We start from the raw sequence: 10,109 nt of genomic DNA, 5'->3' as shown, positions 1-10,109 counted from the left end.
GTGTCTCTGTGTGTTTGTCCATGAGAATGTGTACACGTGCCCCCTGTGTGTTTGTCCATGTGAATGTGTACTCGTGTCTCTGTATGTTTGTCCATGTGAATGTGTACATGTGACCCTGTATGTTTGTACATGTGAATGTGTACACATGTCTCTGTGTGTTTGTCCATGTGAATGTGTACACATGTCTCTGCATGTTTGTATATGTGAATCTGTACATGTGTCCCTGTATATTTGTACATGTGAATGTGTACACATGTCTCTGTGTGTTTGTCCATGTGAATGTGTACACAAGTCTCTGCATGTTTGTATATGTGAATCTGTACGTGTCCCTGTATATTTGTACATGTGACTGTGTATACATGTCTCTGTATGTTTGTCCATGTGAATGTGTACACGTGTCTCTGAATGTTTGTACAAGTGATTGTATATGCGTGTCTCTGTGTTTGTCCATGTGAATGTGTACTCGTGTCTCTGTATGTTTGTCCATGTGAATGTGTACATGTGACCCTGTATGTTTGTATATGTGAATGTGTACACATGTCTCTGTGTGTTTGTCCATGTGAATGTGTACACGTGTCTCTGCATGTTTGTATATGTGAATCTGTACATGTGTCCCTGTATATTTGTACATGTGAATGTGTACACATGTCTCTGTGTGTTTGTCCATGTGAATGTGTACACAAGTCTCTGCATGTTTGTATATGTGAATCTGTACGTGTCCCTGTATATTTGTACATGTGACTGTGTATACATGTCTCTGTATGTTTGTCCATGTGAATGTGTACACGTGTCTCTGAATGTTTGTACAAGTGATTGTATATGCGTGTCTCTGTGTTTGTCCATGTGAATGTGTACATGTGTCTCTGTGTGTTTGTACATGTGAATGTGCACACGTTTCTCTGTGTGTTTGTCCATGTGAATGTGTACACGTGTCTCAGTATGTTTATACATGTGAATGTGTACACGTGTCTCCGTATGCTTGTACATGTAATTGTGTATGCGTGTCTCTGTATGTTTGTCCATGTGATTGTGTACATGCGTCCCTGTGTGTTTGTCCATGTGAATGTGTACACGTGTCTCTGTGTGTTTGTACATGTGAATGTGTACACGTGCCTCTGTGTGTTCGTACATGTGTATGTGTGCACATGTCTCTGTATGTTTGTACATGTGAATGTGTACATGTGTCTCTGTATGTTTATACATGTGATTGTGTACACGTGTCTCTGCGTGTTTGTCTATGTGAATGAGTACACATGTCTCTGTATGTTTATACATGTGAATGTGTACACGTGTCTCTTTGTATTTATACATGTGAATGTGTACACGTGTCCCTGTGCGTTTGTCCATGTGAATGTGTACACGTGTCTGTGTATGTTTGTCCATGTGAATGTATACATATGTCTCTGCGTGTTTGTACATGTGATTGTGTACACGTGTCTCTGTATGTTTGTCCATGTGAATGTGTACACGTGTCTCTGTATGTTTGTACATGTGATTGTGTACACGTGTCTCTGCATGTTTGTCCATGTGAAGGTGTACATGTGTCTCTGTATGTTTGTGCATGTGAATGTGTATACATGTCTCTGTATGTTTGTATATGTGATTGTGTACACATGTCTCTGTGTGTTTGTCCATGTGAATGGGTACACGTGTCTCTGTATGTTTGTACATGTGATCGTGTACACATATCTCTGCGTGTTTGTCTATGTGAATGTGTACACGTGTCCCTGTATGTTTGTGCATGTGAATGTGTACACATGTCTCTGTATGTTTGTATATGTGATTGTGTACACGTGTCTCTGTATGTTTGTATATGTGATTGTGTATACGTGTCTCTGTCAGAGTGTTTGCGTTATGGTGTTGGCACTGGCTCTCCCTCTGGCCCTGGACCATGTCTTTACACTAAAACAGGTTAGCAGCTCAATTTTCATATTGTGCCTCAAAAGGATTCTATTAATGGCACAGCACTGTGGGGCTGGGGTCATGATGGGGACAGAAAGAGTGTTATGTGGAGGCAAGCCATGTCTTTTTTGACATGCCTCCATCACACACAGCATGTGGTTCAAACCACCCCACACCCCCACCATGGCAACTGGGTACAGACCCTCTGGGAACAGCCTTGACCCCCCCTCCCTTCAACAGGAACATTACAATAACAGAATCCCTACAGTGCAGAAAGAGGCCATTTGGTCAACCCAGTCTGCACCAACCCTCTGAAGAGCATCCCACCCAGACCAATCACGTGACACCATGTTAACTATGGCCAATCCATGTAGCCTGCATATCCCTGGACACTGTGGGCCCTTTAGCATGGCTAACCCAGCTAACCAGCACATGTCCGCAGCACCCAGAGGAAACCCACGCAGACACTGGGAGAATGTACAAACTCCACACAGTCACCCAAGATTGGAATTGAAGCCAGGTCCCTGACACTGTGAGGCAGCAGTGCTACCCACTGAGCTCCCATCATGCCCTGGAATCCAATCTTTTTAACCAAGAAGAACAAAGAGACCTTGGAGTGCAGGTTCATAGCTCCTTGAAAGTGGAGTCGCAGGTAGATAGGATAGTGAAGAAGGCATAGTCATAGAGTCATAAAGATGTGCAGCATGGAAACAGATCCTTTGGTCCAACCTGGCCATGCCGACCAGATATCCCAACCCAATCTAGTCCCACGTTTGGTATGCTTTCCTTTATTGGTCAGAGTATTGAGTACAGGAGTTGGGAGGTCATGTTGTGGCTGTACAGGACATTGGTTAGGCCACTGTTGGAATATTGCGTGCAATTCTGGTCTCCTTCCTATTGGAAAGATGTTATGAAACTTGAAAGAGTTCATAAAAGATTTACAAGGATGTTGCCAGATTTGGAGGATCTGAGCTACAGGGAGAGGCTGAACAGGCTGGGGCTGTTTTCCCTGGAGCGTTGGAGGCTGAGGGGTGACCTTATAGAGATTTACAAAATTATGAGGGGCATAGATAGGATAAATAGACAATGTCTTTTCCCCGGTGTCAGGGAGTCTAGAACTAGAGGGCATAGGTTTAGGGTGAGAGGGGAAAGATATACAAGAGACCTCAGGGGCAATTTTTTCACACAGAGGGTGGTATGTGTATGGAATGAGCTGCCAGAGGAAGTGGTGGAGGCTGGTACAATTACAACATTTAAGAGGCATTTGGAGGGGTATATGAATAGGAAGGGTTTGGAGGGATATGGGTTGGGTGCTGGCAGGTGTGACTAGATTGGGTTGAGATATCTGATCGGCATGGACTGGTTGGACCGAAGGGTCTGTTTCCATGCTGTACATCTCTATGACTCTATGAGAAGGGCCCGCAACCTGTTTGAAGGTTAATTGTCTGAACAGAAACCTGTCCTCACCGTTGGGTTTGAGTGGACACCATCTCCAGAGATAATGCTCAGCTATTGTCGGTGAACAGCATCATATCCAGGTTCATCTGGAATACAGCTCACAGCACAGGCCTGGAACACCTCCACCTGCTCCTTGACCAATCTATCAGAGAAGGGACCTTGAGGCTGGTGTCAAGAGCTGGGCAAGAACATCCCAATCCTCCAGTTAAAGCTGGTACCCCATGGCATTGTTCTACTGGATAGCTGCACAATTCACAAGGTAAAGCTGGATAAGGTCCAACTACGTGCACGGAGTTTGTAAACTAAGGCCAGTTTGGGAGGGAAGTGGAAGGCGAGCCTATTCTTGGAGGGGCGGGGGGAGTGTTATTTTATTGGGAGATGTTTTATAGGGACTTTCGGTGGGGTGGGGTGTATTTTCTCTTGGTTGGCGATGTAGGGAGTCAGTCCGCGGAGGTTATTGGGGGGAAGTTGAGGGGAAGAGTGTGTGGGGGGGGGGGGGGCGGGTAGTGTACAGGAGGATTATATGTGGAGATGTGCGAGGGGAAGTGCGAGGGGGGATGTGAATGGGCATATGTGTGTCTGTAGGGATGTGTGAGTGTGTGTCTGGGTGTTGTTGTGGGGTGTGAGTGTGCAGGGGGTGTGAATGTGGGGGAGGTGTGAGTGTGTGGGAGTTTGAGTGTGCGGGCGGTGTGAGTGTGCGGGAGGGTTGTATGTCGGAGGGTGTGTGTCTTTGGGGAGTTTGTAGGTGAATGTCTGGGCGTATGCGTCTGGGCTTGTGTCTGGGGATGTGTGTAGGTGTGTGAGGGTGTGTGTGTTAGCGTTTGTGTGTGTAAGGGTGTGTGTGTAGGTGTGTGAGGGTGTGTGTCTGGGGGTGTGTCTGGGGATGTGTGTAGATGTGTGAGGGTGTGTGTGTATGTGTGTGAGGGTGGTGTGTGTGTGTGTCTGGGGGTGTGTGAAGGTGTGTCTCTGGGAGTATGTATGGATGTGCGTGTGTCTGGGTGTGTGTGTGTGTCAGGGGTGTGGGTCTGGGAGTGCGTGTATGTGTGTGTGTGCTGTCTGTATGGGGGTATGTGAGGGTGTGTGTCTGAGGGTGTGTGGTGTGTGTCTGGGGGCGTGTGTATGTGTGTGTGTGGGGTGTGTGTATGGGGGTGTGTGAGGGTGTGTGTCGGGTGGTGTGTGTGTTGGGAGTGTGTATGTGGGGTGTGTGTCTGGGGGTGCGTGTACGAGAGGTGTGTGTGTCTGAGAGGGTGTTTCTGGGAGTGTGTGTATGTGTGTGTGTGGGGTGTGTGTATGGGGGTGTGTGAGGGTGTGTGTCTGGTGGTGTGTGTGTTGGGAGTGTGTGTGTTGGGAGTGTGTGTCTGGGGGTGTGTGTATGGGAGGTGTGTGTGTCTGAGAGGGTGTTTCTGGGAGTGTGTGTATGTGTGTGTTTGTGTGGGGTGTGTGTCTGGGGGGTGTGTGTCTGGGGGTGGTGGTATGTGTGTGGGGTGTGTGTCTGGGGGTGGTGGTATGTGTGTGGGGTGTGTGTCTGGGGGTGGTGGTATGTGTGTGGGGTGTGTGTCTGGGGGTGGTGGTATGTGCGTGGGGTGTGTCTATGGGGGTGTGTGAGGGTGTGTGTCTGGGGGTGGTGGTATGTGTGTGGGGTGTGTGTCTGGGGGGTGTGTGTCTGGGGGTGGTGGTATGTGTGTGGGGTGTGTGTCTGGGGGTGTGTATCTGGGGGTCCCTCAGTCTGGGAGGGTGCCAGGGGGCCGTGGGTAGTTGAACAGAGTGTAGTCGCTGCGGTAGAAGTGAAAGGCCCGACTCCTGTCCGCAGGACTCAGCTGTGAGAGGTATCGGTGGCTGAGGCTGGGCCCGGTGCTAGGGTTACCGCGGGGAAAGCGGAGGTTCCGGGGGGCCCCGAGGAGCCTCAGGGCGGAGTCAGCCTCACTCTCCAGGCGCTCGAACCGCCCGATGAAGTCATAGTGGATACGACACGGGCTGCACAGGTGGCTCACTGGCTCCCAGTGAATGTCCATGCCCAAGGGCCGGGCCGGGTCTAACAGGTACTGGACAAACTCTGGGAAGGTGAGGCCGGAGCCAGTGCGGACAGCCTGGGCAGTAGCGTTAGGTCGGTACCGGGCGATGATGGCGCTGCCAAACAGCGGCTGGTAGTAGGCGTTAGGTCGCTCAAACTTATCGCGGAAGGCCGAGACCAGGCGTTCGAGTGGCTCCCGGACAAACAGCAGCTTGGTGTAGGTGCGGAGCCGGAGAAGCACACCCTCCCGATCAAAGCTGTCGAGCCGCCGCAGGGAGTTACTGTAGTGGGCAGCTTGGTGCTCAATCTGGGCCGTGGTCTGGGCCTGGCCCCCGAGAACCATCAGCACCCGCTTCCAGTTGGAGCAGCCTGCCTTTGGTACCTCACAGTACAGCAGCCGGTACCGGTCCTCAACCCAGATCCGTGATACCTGCTGTGGGCTCAGGGCCCCGGTTCCAGCCCCAGCCCCAGCCCCAGGCCCAGGCCCAGGCCCGGGCCCAGGCCCAGCCTCCTCCTCCGCCCAGGACCGCACACACGCCTCCGATAACCGCCTCCTTCGGGCCTGCTGTACTTCCCTCACCCGCCTCAGCTCAGCTGCTTCCCGGGCCTGGGCCCGGGCCTCCCGGTGGGGCTCAGCCCTGGACCGCGGCCTGGTCTCCCGGTGGAGCTCTGCCCCGGTGCGCGGCCTGGCCTCCCGGTGGGGCTCTGCCTTGGACCGCGGCCTGGCCTCCCGGCGATGCGCAGCCCTGGACCGTGGCCTGGCCTCCTGGTGGAGCTCTGCCCCGGTGCGCGGCCTGGCCTCCTGGCGAAGCTCCACACTGGAATGCTCCTCAGCCCTCAGGTGCAGCTCTGGACCATCTTGGGCCTCCTGGTGGAGCTCCACTCCAGGTCTTCCAGGCTTCGTCTGCTGGAAACCCCATTCTGGTCTTTGAAGGACTCCCCAGGGCAGCTCCACCTCAGACCCCTTGTTGTCCCCTTGGCGCAGCTTCATCTCCGGTTCCTCATGGTCCACCTGGTGCAGCTCCGTCACAGAGCCATTGATGCTTGCCCAGAGGAGTGGCCATTCTGGGGCTGTGACCTTATCTTTAACCTTGAGTCTCCAGTCTCTCCAGTTCTGTTGGGGGAGAACATTGTGTTAGGGCAGGAATATCAATCATCCCTTCCTCCTTTCTCACAGGGACCCACATCAAATTACCAGACTCCCATTCCGAGCATATAGAGCATGGTACCATTTGGCCACAAGAGCCATCACAATCTGTTCCTGTCAGGATATAATAACCAACATATGCACATTTGTCGGGACACCCAAGAAGTTAAAAAACACAGAACTGCAGTTGCTGGAAATCAGAAACAGAAACAGAAATTGCTGGAGAAACTCAGCAGGTCTGGCAGCATCTGTGGGGAGAAAGCAGTGTCAATCTTTTAGATCCAGTGACCCTTCTTCAGAACATCATGCCTTGCTGAGTCTTTCCAGCAATTTCGGTTTTGTTTCTGAAGTTAAGAAGGTACGCTCAAGGAGTGCCGCACTGTCAGTGGGTCAGTGCTGAGGGAGTGCCGCACTGTCGGAGGGTCAGTGCTGAGGGAGTGCCGCACTGTCAGAGGGTCAGTGCTGAGGGAGTGCCGCACTGTCAGAGGGTCAGTGCTGAGAGAGTGCCGCACTGTCGGAGGGTCAGTGCTGAGGGAGGGCTGCACTGAGGGAGGGTCAGTGCTGAGGGAGTGCCGCACTGTCAGAGGGTCAGTGCTGAGGGAGTGCCGCACTGTCAGAGGGTCAGTGCTGAGGGAGTGCCGCACTGTCAGAGGGTCAGTGCTGAGGGAGTGCCGCACTGTCAGAGGGTCAGTGCTGAGGGAGTGCCGCACTGTCGGAGGGTCAGTGCTGAGAGAGTGCCGCACTGTCGGAGGGTCAGTGCTGAGGGAGTGCTGCACTGTCAGAGGGTCAGTGCTGAGGGAGTGCCGCACTGTCAGAGGGTCAGTGCTGAGGGAGTGCCGCACTGTCAGAGGGTCAGTGCTGAGGGAGTGCCGCACTGTCGGAGGGTCAGTGCTGAGGGAGGGCTGCACTGAGGGAGGGTCAGTGCTGAGGGAGTGCCGCACTGTCAGAGGGTCAGTGCTGAGGGAGTGCCGCACTGTCAGAGGGTCAGTGCTGAGAGAGTGCTGCACAGTCAGAGGGTCAGTGCTGAGGGATTAGAACATAGAACATAGAACAATACAGCACAGAACAGGCCCTTCGGCCCACGATGTTGTGCCGAACTTCTATCCTAGATTAAGCACCCATCCATGTACCTATCCAAATGCCGCTTAAAGGTCGCCAATGAATCTGACTCTACCACTCCCACGGGCAGCGCATTCCATGCCCCCACCACTCTCTGGGTGAAGAACCCACCCCTGACATCTCCCCTATACCTTCCACCGTTCACCTTAAATTTATGTCCCCTTGTAACACTCTGTTGTACCCGGGGAAAAAGTTTCTGACTGTCTACTCTATCTATTCCTCTGATCATCTTATAAACCTCTATCAAGTCACCCCTCATCCTTCGCCGTTCCAACGAGAAAAGGCCGAGAACTCTCAACCTATCCTCGTACGACCTACTCTCCATTCCAGGCAACATCCTGGTAAATCTTCTCTGCACCCTCTCCAAAGCTTCCACATCTTTCCTAAAGTGAGGCGACCAGAACTGCACACAGTACTCCAAATGTGGCCTAACCAAAGTCCTGTACAGCTGCAACATCAAGTCCTGTACAGCTGCAACATCAAGTCCTGTACAGCTGCACTGTCGGAGGGTCAGTGCTGAGGGATTGCTGCACTGTCAGAGGGTCAGTGTTGAGGGAGTGCTGCACTGTCGGAGGGTCAGTGTTGAGGGAGTGCCGCACTGTCAGAGGGTCAGTGCTGAGAGAGTGCCGCACTGTCAGAGGGTCAGTGTTGAGGGAGTGCTGCACTGTCGGAGGGTCAGTGTTGAGGGAGTGCCGCACTGTCAGAGGGTCAGTGCTGAGGGAGTGCCGCACTGTCGGAGGGTCAGTGCTGAGGGAGTGCCGCACTGTCAGAGGGTCAGTGCTGAGGGAGTGCCGCACTGTCGGAGGGTCAGTGCTGAGGGAGTGCCGCACTGTCAGAGGGTCAGTGCTGAGGGAGTGCCGCACTGTCGGAGGGTCAGTGCTGAGGGAGTGCTGCACTGTCAGAGGGTCAGTGTTGAGGGAGTGCTGCACTGTCAGAGGGTCAGTGCTGAGGGAGTGCCGCACTGTCAGAGGGTCAGTGTTGAGGGAGTGCTGCACTGTCAGAGGGTCAGTGCTGAGGGAGTGCTGCACTGTCGGAGGGTCAGTGTTGAGGGAGTGCCGCACTGTCAGAGGGTCAGTGCTGAGAGAGTGCCGCACTGTCAGAGGGTCAGTGTTGAGGGAGTGCTGCACTGTCGGAGGGTCAGTGTTGAGGGAGTGCCGCACTGTCAGAGGGTCAGTGCTGAGGGAGTGCCGCACTGTCGGAGGGTCAGTGCTGAGGGAGTGCCGCACTGTCAGAGGGTCAGTGCTGAGGGAGTGCCGCACTGTCGGAGGGTCAGTGCTGAGGGAGTGCCGCACTGTCAGAGGGTCAGTGCTGAGGGAGTGCCGCACTGTCGGAGGGTCAGTGCTGAGGGAGTGCTGCACTGTCAGAGGGTCAGTGTTGAGGGAGTGCTGCACTGTCAGAGGGTCAGTGCTGAGGGAGTGCCGCACTGTCAGAGGGTCAGTGTTGAGGGAGTGCTGCACTGTCAGAGGGTCAGTGCTGAGGGAGTGCCGCACTGTCAGAGGGTCAGTGTTGAGGGAGTGCTGCACTGTCAGAGGGTCAGTGCTGAGGGAGTGCCGCACTGTCAGAGGGTCAGTGCTGAGGGAGTGCCGCACTGTCGGAGGGTCAGTGCTGAGGGAGTGCCGCACTGTCAGAGGGTCAGTGCTGAGGGAGTGCCGCACTGTCGGAGGGTCAGTGCTGAGGGAGTGCCGCACTGTCAGAGGGTCAGTGCTGAGGGAGTGCCGCACTGTCGGAGGGTCAGTGCTGAGGGAGTGCCGCACTGTCGCAGGGTCAGTGCTGTGGGAGTGCCGCACTGTCGGAGGGTCAGCGTTGAGGAAGCGCCGCACTGTCGGAGGGTCAGTGCTGAGGGAGTGCTGCACTGGCAGAGGGTCAGTGCTGAGGGAGTGCTGCACTGTCAGAGGGTCAGTGCTGAGGGTTTGCCGCACTGTCGGAGGGTCAGCGCTGAGGGAGTGCTGCACTGTCAGAGGGTCAGTGCTGAGGGAATACCGCACTGTCGGAGAGTCAGTGCTGAGGGAATGCCGCACTGTTGCAGGGTCAGTGCTGTGGGAGTGCCGCAATGTCGGAAGGTCAGTGCTGAGGGAGTGTTGCACTGGCAGAGGGTCAGTGCTGAGGGAGTGCCGCACTGTCGGAAGGTCAGTGCTGTGGGAGTGTCGCACTGTCGGCGGGTCAGCGCTGATGGAGTGCCGCACTGTCAGAGGGTCAGTGCTGAGGGAGTGCCGCACTGTCGGAGGGTCAGTGCTGAGGGAGCGCCGCACTGTCAGAGGGTCAGTGCTGAGGGAGTGCTGCACTGTCAGAGGGTCAGTGCTGAGGGAGTGCCACACTGTCGGAGGATCAGTGCTGAGGGAGTGCCGCACTGTTGGAGGGTCAGTGCTGAGGGAGTGCCGCACTGTCAGAGGGTCAGTGCTGAGGGAGTGCCGCACTGTCAGAGGGTCAGTGCTGAGGGAGCGCCGCACTGTCAGAGGGTCAGTGCTGAGGGAG

At 54.2% G+C, this 10,109-nt stretch overlaps 1 protein-coding gene across 1 annotated transcript in view; it reads right to left on the bottom strand.

Annotated features, from left to right (window-relative positions):
• Window positions 1–5,052: 5,052 nt before the first annotated feature.
• LOC140453230 (uncharacterized) overlaps window positions 5,053–10,109 on the bottom strand; it is a 144,600-nt gene continuing 139,543 nt past the window's right edge. The window contains exon 4 of the mRNA XM_072547805.1: window positions 5,053–6,485. Within this exon, the coding sequence (XP_072403906.1) occupies window positions 5,082–6,485 (1,404 nt within the window). The 3' untranslated portion in view covers window positions 5,053–5,081. The remainder of the gene's footprint in view (window positions 6,486–10,109) is intronic.

This window comes from Chiloscyllium punctatum, chromosome 26 (genome assembly GCF_047496795.1).
Source record: "Chiloscyllium punctatum isolate Juve2018m chromosome 26, sChiPun1.3, whole genome shotgun sequence".
Taxonomy (NCBI): Eukaryota; Metazoa; Chordata; class Chondrichthyes; order Orectolobiformes; family Hemiscylliidae; genus Chiloscyllium; species Chiloscyllium punctatum.
Note: the sequence above shows the minus strand (reverse complement) of the source record. Positions and strands in the feature narration are given on the sequence as shown.